The following is a 17,729-nucleotide window of genomic DNA, read 5'->3' on the forward strand; positions in this document are numbered from 1 at the left end:
TAGGTTCGCGGTGGGGGTGATGGAACTGCTTACCGTAGTCAGCCACGCTCAGGCAGGCAACGGCACAACAGTCGCAGGGGGATCGTGTGTCCTGGGCCGACTTCACAGGGAACTGAGCCGACATTTGTCTTAAAGCCCCCGTCTGAGGAAAACTCAGGGAAAACACCCAGACGGCACAGCCGCCACCGGGATTCGAACCCACACGGGTCACAACAGACGGGGCTCCCTCGAGCAACATGCCGTCATATCGGCAGACAAACCGCTCGGAAATGAGACGCACCTGTCGTTCTCCTCAAACTTTGTGGACACGGGCAAAAAAGTAAAATAAGATAGTACGAAATAATTCGGTATTCAACAATATCAGTCGGAGCTGCTCTGAAGAGTACTTTGCGATCTGAAACCATACTAAAACTTATACGATCAAAGCAAACGTATAGGGGGGGATCATTCCGATCACATGAAGCAGCGAAGTATGACTCCAGAAGTGACGTCAAACGCTAAGAATTGTCGTAAGCTCGCTTAAAATGTGGCTCGACTTGTATTGGCTAGCCGCCATGCCGGCGCAACCGCATGCACTTCTGTGGAACCAGCTCCCGTGGCTCAGTGGCTAGCGTGCTGGCCATGTCACGTCGAGACTGGGAGGCACCCGGGTTCGAATCCCGGTGCCGGCTGTGCTGTCTGGGGTTTTTCCTGGGTTTTCCTCAGACGCTTTCAGACATATGTCGGCACAGTTCCCTTAGAAGTCGGCCCAGGACGCACATTCCCCCAGGGCCGTTGAGTCGTGACGTTGCCCACATACGTGAGGCCGACAACGGCAAGCCCTATCACCACCACCACCACTTCTGTTGATAGTTCGTAGTAGAAAATAACCGGGCCAAGTTTAGTACACAAGCGGAAGCAAAGCGAAATGGACGCTCTCAGACATGTGTCGGCACAGTTCCCTTAGAAGTCGGCCCAGGACGCACGTTCTCCCAGAGCATTAGTCGTGACGTTGCCCACATACGTGAGGCCGACAACGGCAAGCCCTATCACCACCACCACCACTTCTGTGGATAGTTCGTAGTAGAAAATAACCGGGCCAAGTTTAGTACACAAGCGGAAGCAAAGCGAAATGGACGCTCTCAGACATGTGTCGGCACAGTTCCCTTAGAAGTCGGCCCAGGACGCACATTCCCCGAGGGCGTGAGTCGTGACGTTGCCCACATACGCGAGGCCGACAACGGCAAGCCCTATCACCACCACCACCACTTCTGTGGATAGTTCGTAGTAGAAAATAACCGGGCCAAGTTTAGTACACAAGCGGAAGCAAAGCGAAATGGACGCTCTCAGACATGTGTCGGCACAGTTCCCTTAGAAGTCGGCCCAGGACGCACATTCCCCGAGGGCGTGAGTCGTGACGTTGCCCACATACGCGAGGCCGACAACGGCAAGCCCTATCACCACCACCACCACTTCTGTGGATAGTTCGTAGTAGAAAATAACCGGGCCAAGTTTAGTACACAAGCGGAAGCAAAGCGAAATGGACGCTCGCAGACATATGTCGGCACAGTTCCCTTAGAAGTCGGCCCAGGACGCACGTTCTCCCAGAGCATTAGTCGTGACGTTGCCCACCTCTTTCATTGGTACCACTACCGTCAGTCGTCGACAAAGCCAGACAACAACGGCACTTCTGGATTACCAATGAGGAACGCTAACCGTTACAAACACATTGGCACGACCTGCGACGACTTACCTTAGGCATTATTTGGTTATTCTTACGGGATTTAGTCTTTAGTGTTGCACTGTTAGGTAACGGTGACTTTAGCGCTGTATTTTTAGGCGATGGGGCTTTAGTGTTGTGTTTTTAGGTGACGGAGGCTTCAACGTTGCGTTTTTAGACGGTAGAGCTTAGTGTTGTGTTGTTAGGCGATGAGGTTTTAGTGTTGTGTTTTATGCGACGACGGCTCTAATGTTGCGCTTCCGCTTTGTGTGCTGTTTGAAGAAAATTTAATATAACGTGGCAATACATACAAATATGGATAGGACATTTTGTACAGTTCAGGATATCTAACTCTGCGCCGGCGAAGTACTCCAGCGAAACATTCAGATAAATATTTACAGCATACCTCACAACTACAACAACAGCTACAAAGAGCACAAGTCAGTACAAATCAGACTATATATAGTGCTTTGTGTGCTATCCTCGGTTTTGTTACTGTACATCATGCTCACCCCATGCCGCCTGTCTAGTTGTGTGCAAGCATGTTTGAGAAAAATGTAGGTAAGGATGTGATTATGTTTGTATGTCCTGCCATGGTGGTGGAGTAGTTGGCGTAGTTGACCGGCGATCAAGAATTGTGGGATTCAATCCCTAACTGTCTTCTTAACTGCGATAACACGTTTCCTGTGTTTCTTTGTGTCCGTGCTGGAAACTGACAAACGACAAACTGTGCTCGCGATAGCGATGGCGATACGCGAGCTATTGTGCATGGCGCCTTTTACTCGCAGCGTGCCGTAATAAAGCCTCAGGTCTCATACGCAGTGGTCCTGGCCAACGGTTTGATGCCGGCCAACATGTTGGAAGGCAGCCCCACCAGCATCGGAGGATACGAACAGTGCCTCAAGATGCGTCATTACGGATACCAGAAAGAGCTCATCTTCAAGGGACAATATTGCACGCTATTCTTACACCCACCGAAAGAAATGTTTGAAGAAGCTCTTGTGCTCTTCTTTGGTTCTGAAAGATCTGTAAGTGTGTACTTCGGCTAGTCTTCGCATTGAACAGTTTCAGTCACAATTGTACGAACACTCGAAGGAGTATTTGAGTTAAGTAGCTGAGCACCACACTCTAAAAACAGAACTTCACCGCATAGCACGCTGTGCGCCAACCATTGCCAAGTATGATAGTGTTATCGCTCCTGATTCGAAGAGAGACGGGGGCGTACGCCTTTTTGTGGCAATTTTCATATATCCAAATTGCCACAAAAAGGCGTACGTCCACCTCTCTCTTCGAATCAGAAGCGATAACCCTATCATTCGTGAAGTTCTGAAGGTGAAGTTCTGCTTTTAGAGTGCAGGAAAAAGTAACTAAGAAGTAGTACGGAATACTCAACCGTGAAAAGCATCGTAGTACAGTAGTATGAGGCAGTATCAAGTAGTGGTCCTTCTGTGGTCTACTAAGCGCCAGATTGTATAGTGAACGCGTTACATTTGCCGTAACCACATTGCTTTCAAATGCTTCCAGGGCAGTCGCAACGTTGGGAACCGTACCTTCGACGAGAGGCTCCATCGTGATGACCTGCGACTTGGACTCTGCGCACCTTCTGCATGCTCTGTTGAGGAACTCAACTTTATCGCAGCATCTGGCTAGTTTATTTTTTTCCTTCTTTTATGCCTTCCCCTGACATTTTTCAATTTACTTTACAGAATACGTACACCGTTTAACTGCTAATATCACATAGGGATGTGTACCATCACTCTTAAAAATGAGTTTCACCACATAGCACGCTCCTAGCCAACCATCATCTCGAATGATATTGTTATCTGCCCTGATTTGTTGAAAATGGGAGGCATACGCCTTTTTTGTGACACTTATGCTGCTCATAATTGTCACAAAAAGGCGTACGCCCCCCGTTTTCAGCGAATCAGGTCAGATAACGAAATCATTCGAGATAATGGTTGGCTAGGAGCGTGCTATGCGGTGAAGTTCATTTTTAAGAGTGCACCCCGCAAGACCTCGAAAAAATAATTTCCGTTTTTCTTTTTTACTGTTTCAGTATTTGACCCTTACGATGCCAAATCCGAAGTTCTAGGTTGCCGAACGGACGATCCCAAACCAGTGTCAACCCTTCAGATCGTTTCTATGTAAGTTATGATGGCCATGCTCTCTACTAGAAGGTCGCGCTACATGGAAAAACGTTCACGACCAACGCTTGGCGCTGAGGACACACGCAATCGCTCTGTACTCTACGCTTGTTTCTGCGGAATTTAACGTGAGACACTTTACTGACACCCTTTACTGACGTTCTTTAACGCGTTCACTCTCTGATATTCTTGCCTCGGGACCCATTTGGGGTACACCTCGACTCTATATGTCCACGATACAAATCAGGGAGAAGCATAGAGCGAGTTCTAATGCAAACCCTTAAAGGAGTACAGAGGGCCATCAAAAAAAAAAAAAATCTGATTAAGACATCTGATGAAAGTATGTGTGTCATTATACCGAATAGCGCGAAAGGTTTCGATGTGCGCAATCTGTTTCCCAGAAAAAAACTCACATAAACGTAGCTCCGCGCGTTCACCCTTAACTCGCCACTCCAGCTATAACGAGGATGAGGAGGTATGATGGCACGTCACCGATGACGGTATAAGGGACTCGTTCTGGTTCGCCAGTCAGTGGGGGTCAGCGCCTTGTCCCTTTGCCGCCGTAAGCCTGTTTTGCCAGTTCTCCCGGAGAATTGGGGACAGAAGGAGCGGCGGAAGCATTACCGAGCAAGGAGAAAGGCTTTATTAGAACCCCGAACAGCCGAGTAGCAGACGACAGCGGAGTAGCAGACAACATTTCTCTAGGCCAATCAGCGAGCGTTCTCCTTATAGCGTCAGCGCGAGGTCCCAAGCAGATCACAGGCTGGTACTGCTCTTCACCACCGTTGCGCACGGTCGCTTTTTGCGGCGTATTTTAAATTCAATTCCTGCGATAATTATGACTCTGTGGTGTAAATTACTTCGCACGGTGCATCTTACTGGCCTACTTAACAGTTTTATAGGAAGAAAACTGGGTGTTAAAAATGACTTCTGTGCTACTTTAATCCAGACTATGTTGTCACAGAACTGAGTTAACTTCGTATACCTGTTAATAGAGACGTGTAAAAATGGCCAATTGTTTCAGGTCCATCCTAAGTCTCTTGGTTGCCCTTACGATAGTAGCTACACTTGTCGAGTGGCTATTCGTTCGGGTGTCAGAGAAAAATGACGGACCAATCAAGACCGGTAAGTTCCACTACTTGCAGCTCCTTTTGGTTCGAAATATGTTGATCAGGCAAGACATGTATTCCCTTATGACCTCTTCCTCCTATATTTGGCGTGTAATGATTGGACGAATTATATCCATTTAAATCTGTATATTCCAGGAAAGTGCACTGAGATGCTGCTGTTCTTCTCAGCAATCACCAACACGCGTCGTTTGCTGAAAACAGAGTGCAGAGCGGGGGCAGAGGCTCTTCAGTTCATAGGAGGCGTCAAGGTCCTCCTTACTTTCTGGGTAGTGGCTGCACACACGTACATCATCGTCCAACCAGAGTTTGTGCGTAAGTATACGAACAGTAAAAAGCTTGACTTCAAAGTAAAAGCATCCCCTTCAACCAACTGTCGCGTATAGAAATGCATATTTGTCTGGCTACGTCCCCAACGACACCGAATATCCTCTGGAAGTACGAATAATGTCCTAACGAAATTCATACGTCCGATGGACATCCTGAGAATATCCGTCAGAGGAATTCGTCGTTAATGAGTGGCTTTGCTGCTCTAAGTGTATGTGAAAGGTACACTCTATGTATGCGACTCTATCAGAACAGGTTGTGTTATCTCATTTTTTTTGCTGGTCCTATGCCAGATATATGGCTCCATTTTGGAGCGAGCGTGCATCAAATCTTAATACAACTGATTTATTTATCGAATGATTTCTATATATCCCAAGGGTCATTGCAGACATATCTCTGTCGGTATGTATATATGATATATGTAGAGACAGGGACTAACAGCACTTTCTTTACCGAAAAAGGGAATTTACTGGCGTTCGAGGCAACCCTTGACCAACTGCACTTCCAGTTCATCGTCAACGCATTCCTCAGTGTTACGACATTTTTATTTCTCAGGTAAGAAACTGTCTTGGCACCCACGCCTCACCCGGACGATTATGGGCTCTGAAGCGACAGTTCGCTATCACCATCGTTATCATGTTCGCAACCTTCTGTACTTTCTTTTGCGCCATTAGCATTATACTGAGTGAATATAGGGTTCGCTCGGCTCGTTGTCGGCAGGTCAGCGGTAATGTTAAAGATAAGGGAGTTACCCAACACCCCCTCGCACCAACCTGATCCCCTCCACATCATCTTGCAACCCCCCTTCCCGCAGAAAACGATACGGCCAGAAAGGACACAACAACAACAACAATAATTGAAGGATAAGTGATGATGACATGGGATGGTCCCCCGTGGTAGCAATAGGGCCCTACCCCCTCTTCACAGCGGTTAATATGAGAGGATGAAAGGTCAAAAACACCGCAAAAAGCGGCAGATATAGGCGTCACCCCCGTCCCCCAACCAGGAGACCATAAATCCTGGGAATATCCCAGGATTCCCCTATCCCAGGAAGATGTCATACCTGGCGACATCTAGTTGTAAAGCCTGCAGGAAGACCCAGACGGAAACCCGAGACAGCACCCAGTCTTCAACTAGGCCTTGGAGGTATACTACCAACAAGCGGATGCGTATCCACTCGACCCCAGCACTCGTTGCTATAGTCAATACAAGCCAAGCCAAAATGTGTAGGATGCAGAAGGGTAGAAAAATCCAGTGAACCGGTAAAGCCTTAGTACGACAGCGGCCGATATTCCAAACAGAGACCGTTCTTCTTCTGGGCACCGTCCTCGTCACTGACATGGTATTTAAAGGGTTAGGGATTACCTGTTAAGGGATTAAAAGGTACCCAGGAACCCGTTACACGTCATCCCTAACCCTTTATCATGCCAATTATGAGGACGGCTCCCGGTGTAGGACGGTATATACCACCACTCTTAGCGCCTGACGTGAAGTCTGAAAGGAACCTTGCTCCTTTGCGGGATCGAACAGCGTACGCTCCGATCTTCCTCGTGGGTCATCCACTCAACATTGACATCGGTTCGTTAGGTTGGAATTGCTTAGAATGAGCATACTTGATAGTTAAGTGGTCTTTTCAGGCCGAAGCTCCAGCATACGAAGAAATGTATAGCCTTCAATGCCACAAACTGTAATCCAATACAACGCAGACTACTCACACGTTCTCGCACTGTTTTTGTTTGTCTGTTTTCAGTGGGTTTGTTACAGCATATCTGTCCGTCTCCTCTGGCGCAACTTACCCGAAGCGAAATGTCTTCTTCATCTGGGGAGCAGGAACCCTGCTTAGATATTTCAGGTAACTTGTCTCACATCTGGAGCGTGAGGTACATCCCGTTTCGGTGTAAAACCCGTGTCTCACCTAAATACCTGACTACCATTCCATAGCAAATCAATTTTCGTGAAGGGCGCGTGGTCTTCAAGAGCGGAAGAAACACTGCAACACCTGATGGTTGACGGCTTACAGAGTGCTAAGCCCGTACTTTGAAATGACGGATTACAAGTACAACCAACTAGTATAGACAAGCCAATCGGATATTTTTCTAACAAACGAACCACACTCCACGAGAAAACCGCAACAAGACCTCGATTCGATATCAGGGACGCCAATGTTCTATAACTTTAGCGGCGGAGACCTAGCGTTGCAACAGTGGCGTAGCCAGAAAAAATATTTCGAGAGTGGTCCTATGGGAATTTTACGTGGGAGAGGAGGATTTCACCATCGTTTCCCTCGCCCAAGTGCAATGCCAAATGTACAAATTCGGGGGAGCGGGTGAAGCATGGAAATCGTCCGATCGTATTCACAGATGGAACTCTCTCGAACTCAAAATCTTCGCCACCCTGCATTCCTTTCTTTTTTTTTTTTTTTTTTCACAGCCATGTCTTGGACCAGGCTGTGTGTTATGACACTCGCCCCACTGAATATCTTGAACTCGTAGGCATGTCTTGCGTTCTTCACGCGTAGGTTGACGTGGCCTGTGGTGGTAACCGTACTGGTGGCGTTCTTGATGCCCCTTGCCGCGGACGGACCTGCCGACCAAGAATTGTTCTTGAAGCAGATCCAGGCGTGCGCCGACGGCTGGTGGACGGTACTCACCTACATCAACAATTTCAATGCTGTCGACAAAATGGTACAAGCATCCTTTAAAGTACCTTTTCTTCTCCATCTTACAAGCAGGACAGAAACACGGAACAGCTCATGTTTCAGTACTCTGGTTTTTGTTTAGAGTGGGTGCCCCGTTCTACATCATGTGTATCTGTTTCAGTGCCTGCAGCACCTGTGGTATGTGAGCAACGATCTACAGGTTTTTGTTGTAATCGCCCTTCCACTGACACTGCTGTTTATGAGGTAGGTCATACATGGCCGACGGGTACAGGTGGTGGTAGTAGTTATGATGATGACGCGGCCGTTTCTTTTCTTCTTCTTTTGTGGTAAAAGCGCGATGACTACGATTCGCCAATTAATACCGCGTCGATGTGGAAGGCGCTTGTGAAAATTATGATAACAAACCGACGGTACAACTATGGACATAGAGGACTGTATACATACGGAGCGGTGAATGACGTTCAATAACAATAAAAAAGAGGAAGAAGTGAGGTCTGCCTGCTCAGCCAAGGCGGCAAGTTTCACTCCTGCAAAAAATGAAAAAAATAATAGTAATAAGGAAAATAAATTAAGACAGTGCTACAGACGAGACGAGTGCTCTCAAACGACAAATCCAGTGTCATGATCATCAACAGAAAGCATCGCCGGGCAGTGGGAATCAAGCTTCGAGGACATAGCATTCCTCTAAGAGTCAAGACGCAACGCCACCTGGTGATCACCGTGGACAAGAAGCTGCTGAAGCCGCCAGGTTGCAGTCATCAAGTCATCCATCGGATCTTTCCAGAACGCTCTGAAGCGCCTCCGAGGCACCGACTGAGCTTGCTCATCCAGAGCACTAACCACGCTACACAACTTACTTGTGCTCTCCCGTATTCTGTACTCGTTGCCGTACGCGCTGCCACCATCAACAAGACAAACACAGTTGGAAGGAGCCCATCCAATGGACCTGAGGAACTCACTGGGTCTCCTGGAACAGTCAACAAGCGTGCTGGTCTATGGGGAAGTGGGATCAATGCCCCTTCGCCTGCTCGCTACCGAACGCTCCCCTCCTATAAAGGAATATGACAGGCTACACAGGTCCCCCACTAGACAGCGCCGAATCCGTGGACACCGTAGATAACGGTTCAGACAACTGGGAAGAGATACCCACAGGATGCTAGTCTCCCAGAGGATATCATCCGCCCGGAAGACCTCCCTTTCTACTTCAGCGTCCTGACTGCGCGATATACGCGGACTACGACAGAGATCTCAACAGCCACACACCAAGCAAAGACACTGGCAAAGACAGTCGCCAAAGAACCCATCTTCGAGAAAAATGGAAACTAATTGCAGATACACACCGATGGGTCCACCAACCCTGTGTCCGGAAGCAGCGCTTCAGCATTCTGGTGCCCTACACTGGCGCTCTCCTGGGGTGGGTCAATCAAATTTCCTCAACACTGTCTGAACTCGACGGCATCCAACGAGCCTTGGAGTTTCTGTCCTGCCTCATATAGCACAGCGTATGGTTGTGCTGACTGACTCCAAATGCGCAATGCAACGCATTACAAATCATCGGGTCGAGGACCTGATTTCACGATCAATCGTTGGAAACAGAGGCCGACGAGAGAGCACGCGCATTAAGACGTTGACTGGCGTAAGCAACTCCGTGTGCGGTTACTGTCCGTCTGAGGGAAACGCACGGTCTTGCACAGATCGGTCGATTCCGAAACTTCAGTGAAATTATACTAGCGAATGCTATACGCAAACAACTGTGCAAGTTGCATGAAGAATAACGATGATATGTTCTAAAAAAATACAGAAATATACCTTCATGGCAGACACCTGTTGTTGAAGAAGCTGAAAATCTCACTATCACAGAAAGAACGAAATACGTTTGCGTGAAGCCACCCTGCTCCCCATGTTTTTAATGTCGTCTCTTCGAGAGAGTCCAGTATATGATTAGAAACTTTATTTTGGCGTTTTTCGTCGACTCTGGAGTAACAATTCGCGTATGTTGTTTTGCCAGCACATCTCGTAGGAGGCTATGCCTGTTTGAATTCTTCTATTTAATAACCTTTTGATGTCCGAGAACTCGCACAGCAGCGTTACGATGGACAACTGAATGGTATACCATCCTAGGTAGGCCATGTTCTAGGAGGGCGTCCCTTTAAAGGGACCACGAAGAGATCCGTGAAAAAACGGCTCTGCTCGGTGGAGAACGGCTCTCAAGGAGGACTCGCTATAACTAATCCACCAGGAGGCGTTGAGATTGTACCGCCATTGTAACGCCGTTGTTCCCGTCACCTCCTGGTAAGGAAAGAGCAGCAAAATAAAATCCGAATCACTCCTGCTATAGGTACCGAAGAACGGCCTTCGTCGTATCAGCCGCACTGGTTGTAGCCTTCGCGGTGCTCACCTCTGTTCAGACTTATCAATGGAAGCTCTTCTTCATGTTAACCAGTGGGAGCTACGATGCGAGGTAAGATTTCTAATGCCAGTTCGATACCATACATTGACTCTTGCTAGGAACTCTACCGTCGGTCGCAACGCAACTCCTGCACCGGCATGTCCCGATCAAGAAACCGCCGAATCGGCACCGATCGACGACACTATTCGGTCCTTTCGTAACAATATCACAAAGTGTGAAAAGTATTCGTTGTATTGGCCGTTGTTATGTGTGTTTCCTCTGTGGCGGATGCACACTGCGGCTTTCTGCCAAAAACCGTCAAGCGCAGCGTCAACACTCGTCATCTGGGTACCTCCTCAGCCGCACCAACCGACTGAAGTACTTGTACCTTGAAATCTTTCTAGGAAAGTAGTTAATACCCTGGAGCATATCTATTTCAAGCCATTCGCCCACGTCGGCGGCTACGTCCTGGGAGTCGTGTGTGGCTACATCGCTACGTGCTACAGGGCACTACCAGTGCACCGGGTAAGTGGTGCACTCTCATGGTTCATGCCATTTGTCGAGGTATCGGTAATCGATTCTACACATGAGCCCTCCTCGGTAGCTCTGTCGGTAACGTGTTGACTTGCGGAGCTCAAGATATCGGGTTCAAACCCGTCAAAGGACGCGGTAGCAATGTTGGGGAGGTAAACATTGCTTCCAGCACCGTCTGTCGGAGATTTCCGGCGCACGTCAAAAGAACCCGAGGTGGTGGAAATTATCCGCAGTCCTACCCTGCGGCACGTGCAGCATGTCGCCACACTGTGCAGACTAACCTTACGTGTAACATCACGGCACCATTATTATTTCTACACATGAGATTACAATTTATGGGTGAGGTGCGTGGCTTGCTTCTCATGATCAAAGCTGCTGACAAACGAACAGACGCAAGACCACAAAGACACGCTATTCTGAGAAACTTTTCCCTGAGCACCGTGTACATTAGGGCACGACAGAGGCTACTCTAGACCTGTTCAAAGCCAATGCATGGACACGCGCGAGGTATGCAGTAAATTCGTAATAGCAGGAACGAACAAGTGTGTATATTCTGGTCGTCTGGTTAAGCACGCAATGCCTATAATAATGCATTTCCTAGGTGACGGCACTAAATACAGTGACGTCATTGCAGGTGGTCCAGGGAGTCCTGTGGCTTTTTTCGGCAGGAGCCATTGCTTTCGTCGTGTACATTCCGTACCCGTGGAACCTGGGCAACCTCCCTAGTGAAATTGTCAACGCCCTCTACGGAGGATTTCATCGCGTCCTGTGGTCTCTAGGGCTGTGCTGGCCCGCTTACGCGTGTGCGACTGGACGCGGTGGTAGGTCTACCCACGTTAATACACTCGCAATAGCATTTTAAGAGAATGTTAAGAGAAGCCTCATTGGCTGCAATGTTTGCTACTCTGCTACTCAGAAATCGTCTGAGAAGCATCTGGATATACCTGTTTCCAGTGATGGCCACTAACTACTTCTACAGTAGTTTAACTATAACTACTAACTACTTTGCAACTGAGTAGTTTAACTAGTAGTTCAACTACTTTTCAGGGGAGGTAGTTAAAACTACTTCTTTAACTACTGCAATGTAGTTTAACTACATCTATAACTACTTAACTTAACGTTGTCCATCAACACCAATCCCATTCTATAGCATTCTTAGACACCTAAATATGAATCACAAGCAGCGATACAAGTGAAGATTTAGTACACATGCACGGCACAATTGCTCTGCACCTCCTTTCTCATCAAAGAAGTAGCTCGAGGTAAAAATTCGAAGCACAATCGTGCCGTAAAGCTTGCGGCAAAATCGGAAGTAGTTGGCGCCTGCGGTAACCTAACTACTGTAGTTAACTACTCGAAATAGTAGTTTAACTAGTAGTTGCAGACTACATTTCTCCAAGTAGTTCATAACTACTTTTTAACTACGATCAGGTAGTTTAACTACATGTAGTTAACTACTGGCCATCACTGCCTGTTTCTCCATCATTATGGCTCCTCAGCAGGCCTCATCTTCACCCCAAGGAATGCCTGCTGGCGGGCTGTAATAATGGTTAAACAGTTCTTCAGGTGCTCCTGTGCCGACGATGTAACATCAATGTACGATAGCGTAGATGTTTACCAACTAGCCCGTATATCTACGCTTTTGACGGTAAGGTTTTTGGTAAGGTTATTCTTCTGGTAACGAGGATAACTGGATGTCTCCAAAACGAGCAACGCAACACCTGTCTCTTCAAAATTGTTGCTCTCCTGGATATTCCTTCTACGAGCGTTTGTTGTGGTAAAAGACGAAGTAAAAAAACGAAGAAAAAACCAAGTAAAAGACGAAATCGTTCGACGATAAATTAAGCAACGCGATTCTGCACGTGATTAAGCTTTTCTAAATTTATCAGTGAGCGTCCTTGCGTTTATGATATCACGTTCTCCAAAACAAAGAAGTCACCAGAATATGATGCACAAGAACTACAGTCTCAAAAATATGCGTGAAAACGTCTATGGCACCATTTAGTTTGCCTTATTTATTTATGGTTTTGTACGCTGTCGTGCGCTGATGTCGAATGGCTGCGGTTCCGCATCCGACAACAGTGCCCATGAAAACCTGACCCTCACCTCACTTCTCCTGTTCTAAAGGAGATGGCGCCACGTCCTCCATTCTGAACAAGTGTTCGCGCTGCAATATTTTGCGAAACAGTATCAACACAAATGTCGAGACGTCCACTGCCTATTCGTGACATTCTCACCGCTTGCGGTTCCCCTACTTTCGTGGTTCAAAAAACGACATCCCGTTTCGAATTGTCATCCGCGCGGTTCTAGCGCGGGCGCGGCTGATAGCCGAATGAGACGTATCCACGTCAAAAAGAAGAAGAAGTGCGTCGCAGGTCGGGTTTTGGTTTAACCGTTGTGTTTTGCTCCACTTTTTTCACAAAATAATTTGCATTTCTCAGGTGTCTCCGCTTCACGTTCAGAACACTCGTAGCAGAGCACATAGAAACGCAATTTTGCAGATGACAAACGTTTTCCGAACACATACGGGATGTTCTATACAACACGTACATATTTGTATGTTTTCCGTGATTCCCATTTCACGTCTGCTTGTGTTACAGGTTACTTGAACGCATTCCTCTCCTGGAAAGCTTTCATGCCATTGGCACGCCTGACATACGGCGTTTACCTCATCCATTTCCTCCTCCTCATTTTCCGAATGGGACACCTCAAACAGCCCGTCGACATGGGAGAGTATTTTCAAGTGAGTTTCCACGTGTAATGTTTAAAAATATCACGTCACGCGTATTAATATAAGTGTGAGGAGATACCGCATGCCGCGTGGCTTTCCTATTCTGAACGTTCAAGGACGTTCAACGGGACGTTTCAGGGATATGCGCCTTTGATATTCTTTCGCCTCATAAATTTCTTGAATAGTCAGGAAAGGAACGTGGCGAACGGGTGTTTCACGAAGATTGAATAATTCGTAAACAGGTAACATTATTGAAATGTTTTCTTTTCGTCTTTTTTCAGTGGTTATCCCTGAACTTGAATGTCCAAAGTCAACAACACAGCACGTTTGCACGCGCTCATTAATTCAATAAAACTCGTGACTTTTAAATTTTAACTTCGAACGCTTTTGGAACCTCTGTTTTACCGATCGGGACCTTGAGGGGAAAGATATTCGAGAAAGAAAAAAAGAAAACGCATCGACACTTGATTTTTTCGAGTAATTAATTGGTTTCGATTTACATATCTCTTGCACGGAGCAGCGTACAAATGCACTCTATCGCTTAGCTGTTCGGCTGTCTATTACGGTTTATCCGCCTGGTTGATACGCGGGGGTGAACGGAAGAGACCCTTCGGTATTCCTTCCGTACCCGACCAGAGCTCTGTGCCCGACTCTGTGCACCGTACACAGCGCTCGCGGTGCTGCGTACCAGTCGGGTACAGAGCCGTTTATAGATGGTCCCTATAAAGAGCTCTCGTCGGGTAGCGCGTCTCTTACGGCTGTTCCTTATCTTCAGTCATCCCCGTGCGTGAACCGGGCGGATGAACACGTAATTGGCAGCCGGACAGCTGTGCGAAAGAGCGCAAGAAGTATGTAAACCGAAACCAATTAACTTTTCCGGAATATCATATACGCTGAAGTTTTGGATCTGTAAAACGTAGGTTCCGAAAGCGTACGAAGTAAAATTTAAAAGACAGGAGCTCTATTTAATTATTGAGAGTACTCAAACGAGCAGCTGATTGCTCAGCTCGGCCGATGTCTCGGGGGTGCACACTGAAAAGAAAGCTTTTCGAGAGCGTCACCTGTTTTTCCGAATTATTCAGCCGGGGGACCTTCATGAAACGACCAGTATAGCGCAGAACAAAGACAGTTTACAGACTTTGGAAATTCCAAAAGACACGCGTCAAAGAAGGCTGTAAACTAAAGGTAGAAAGGGAGAAGGATATTTAAAAATTCTCGGTACAGTGCGGAAAATTTTAAGTACACGACAGGAATTAACAACAGACCGAGCTGTTAGCTGCACTGCACCCGTATCAACTGTGTCCACGGTAGCCTGTCGCTGCTCTGATTAATTATTAGTGAGCGAGAATAATATAGTATAGCTCTGAAAAAGTCGCTACCCTTACAAGGTACCGTGTTCAATGTACCTTTTATCTAATCTTACCGCAGCCTAGCGGAGCTACAGCGAACCACTCATCCTATAGCATTAGTTAAAACAAATTTGCTCTGTATTTCCGACTTTTATTTAATTTTATATTTTTCACTGAATGTAGACGTTGTTTGCCAACCACAGCAAGTGCATTACGACGCCTCACGTTGCGTTATGCACCTTTGGAAACTTCACATTGCACTTTGTCCGCGAACAACTTGAATTACTTAATACATTGGCAGAAATCTGGCCAACGTGTTTGTACCATACATGACATCCAATCATTTCCCAAACTTTGGCCCACCTCAAATTTTACTTTGTTGGCCAAAGAACCTGTTGGCCAAAGGCCTGCCAGGCTCCTGCCAACATTAGCCCATTGGCCACTGTTTGCTTGGGAATCGACTGTGTACAGCGCAATCTATTGATCAGATGCAAATGATCACTCGGCATTTTTTTTTTCTTTACCCCGTCACATCACATCTCATCACATCACATCACAGCAAAGTCGCAGGAGCTCGCGCATGCGCGCAGCCAATTATGAAGGGAGGGGGGGGGGTCTATTCTATTCGCCACAACTTTAAAAGAAAATGGCCCTTTCTTTCTTTTTTTTTTTTTTCAGCTCATCACAGCCCTGGGCGTGTACACGTTGAGCTTCGCTCTCGCTTACCTGTTGTACATCTTCTGCGAAGCTCCAGCGATGCGCTTCGAGAAACTCCTCTTCGAGCCTGCGAAGGTCGTCAAAAAAGTCACAATTAAGGAAGAACCGGAGCAAGACCAGAAGCCTACATAAAATACGAAAGCTACAGCAGCGACGTGTCAAGAGTGAAAAAAAAAACTTTTCAGTTGCGGCTGTTGAGGGGTGACGCCTCGAGGCTACGGCGGAGTTCGTACTCGTGCATGTACCGCGCCTGTGATGGGCTTACAGGTGTATATGGAGCTGCCATGTGATATTTACGTAAAAAGGGGAGGAAGCAAAGCACATGTAAATAGGCGGTGCCCTTTCCAAGTTGTGAAGCCACTCTGAATTATATTTTCATATTTTTACGGTTTTCGTATTTCTTCGCATGTGGATTGGATTGGATTGGAAAGAAAGAAAAATATGGAGAGGTTAGTCCCGACCCAGTCAGAACTGGCTACTCCAAAACGCGTTTGTTGGTAAACAAAAAGAAGACAAAACGAAGACGAAAAGAAAGAAAAAGGTCAGCTACGAAAAATTCTTCGCATGTCATGGGCTGTTACCTCATTCATTACACTCTTAAAACAGATAGTGGTGGTGGTGGTGATGGTGGTGGTGATGGTGAAAGAGCTCGCCGTTGTCGACCTCACAGAGGTGGGCAACGTCACGACTGGCGCCCTATGGTAATGTGCGTCCTGGGCCGACTTCTATTTATTTATTTATTTTAAAAACACAAGGCATTGCAGCCAAAGAAATACTGTGGTACAGGGTCAATAGCGCGTGCTAGTGGAGACTCCTGCGACCCACAGTGTAAAACATCATCGACACACAGTTAAAAACATCAACGTTGAAGCGGCAACTGAAATACTAAACAATTTTCAAGTATTTTGATGTGGCAAGTATATGCTTCTAAGGGAACTGGAATTCCGACATATGTCAGAAAGCGTCTGTAAGAGTTGAAAACGGGGGGGGGGGGGCGTACGCCCTTCTTTTTGTGTGACACTTATGCAGTACTTAATTGTCACAAAAAAAAAAGGCGTACACCTACGGTTTTCAACAAGTCATGGGAGAGAACGATTTCATTCCGGATTATGGTTGGCTAGGAGCGTGCTGCGCGCTGGAGCTACGTTTTAAGAGTGTATAGCCTTGTAATGGTTCCGAGAATCCAACACGCGCGCTCAAAATACTTTTACGACGGCCGGTCAGCCCTTCGCGACAATCCCTCCCCCTACAGGATGTCCCTGACATCGACACAAAACAGCTCAGTAAAACGCATGGGAAAGAACAACATAGGGATTTAAAAAAAAAAAAAAAAAACAGAATATAAACAGGAAAGCAGCAAAATTTTCCTCCTGTCAATATCACCGGTGCCGGGTCGAGGATAGTTAGCAAAGCGCGGATTCTGAATTACTTCATATATTATGCATTTAAGCATTCATATCAATCTTATCAATTCAGCATGCTTCCGGAGCTGTTGATTCTAATTAATTGCTCGGGGTTTTACGTCTCGAGACAGACTATGATCGTTAGCAATGCCGTCGGTCCGTGGATATAACGAGTTTTAATAACCTTTACAGAATTTTTATTTTAAAAAGCCACGACAACAGCGTAGTTGTCGTTTTTTCTTTTACAAATCAATCAATCAATCAATCAATCAATCGTTACGAGTTATACGGTCAAGCGGACATCCTGTGGAAGATGGTATGTCTCTAAAAGAGAGTATGAAAGTCCAAATTTTAGTTTCTACAAGGTAACTAATTACCTAAAATTCAATAATTAACTCCTTAAGTGGTATAAATTTCGGGCAAAAATGAGGTAGCAGAACGAGAAACAATCCTCGTTGAAAGTCATTTTATGTTTTAAAAACCCAGAAAAGAGCGAGTGCCGTGAAGTATCCATTGATGAATTTCGGTATATGCAAATGAGCCGAAACCGAAAAACTGTGCCTCGGGAGCGAACCATCTTTGCCGACGGAGGCTTATCTGCGTCGGAAAGGCGTTTATCTGGCTAGCAGATCGTCACCTACTCCAATCAT

The 17,729-nt window shown here is 46.6% G+C and overlaps 2 protein-coding genes and 1 long non-coding RNA gene across 3 annotated transcripts in view; 2 read left to right on the forward strand and 1 right to left on the reverse strand.

Moving 5' to 3' along the window:
- Window positions 1-17,729, reverse strand: part of LOC135369002 (uncharacterized) — a 117,987-nt gene that overhangs the window by 48,071 nt on the left and 52,187 nt on the right. The window contains exon 2 of the long non-coding RNA XR_010414920.1: window positions 15,686-15,743. This is a non-coding gene — a long non-coding RNA (uncharacterized LOC135369002). The remainder of the gene's footprint in view (window positions 1-15,685; window positions 15,744-17,729) is intronic.
- Window positions 3,443-8,141, forward strand: LOC135369098 (nose resistant to fluoxetine protein 6-like). The gene is made up of 9 exons (XM_064602761.1): window positions 3,443-3,446; window positions 3,756-3,843; window positions 4,868-4,968; window positions 5,109-5,285; window positions 5,759-5,852; window positions 7,048-7,149; window positions 7,816-7,981; window positions 8,029-8,057; window positions 8,117-8,141. Exons 1-9 carry the CDS (start codon window positions 3,443-3,445, stop codon window positions 8,139-8,141), a joined length of 786 nt encoding a protein of 261 aa, XP_064458831.1.
- On the forward strand, window positions 8,122-16,062 carry LOC135368998 (O-acyltransferase like protein-like). The gene is made up of 6 exons (XM_064602591.1): window positions 8,122-8,199; window positions 10,295-10,417; window positions 10,750-10,870; window positions 11,514-11,700; window positions 13,480-13,622; window positions 15,638-16,062. Exons 1-6 carry the CDS (start codon window positions 8,195-8,197, stop codon window positions 15,806-15,808), a joined length of 750 nt encoding a protein of 249 aa, XP_064458661.1. The 5' UTR covers window positions 8,122-8,194; the 3' UTR covers window positions 15,809-16,062.

The sequence above is a fragment of the Ornithodoros turicata genome, chromosome 9, assembly GCF_037126465.1.
Source record: "Ornithodoros turicata isolate Travis chromosome 9, ASM3712646v1, whole genome shotgun sequence".
Classification (NCBI taxonomy): domain Eukaryota; kingdom Metazoa; phylum Arthropoda; class Arachnida; order Ixodida; family Argasidae; genus Ornithodoros; species Ornithodoros turicata.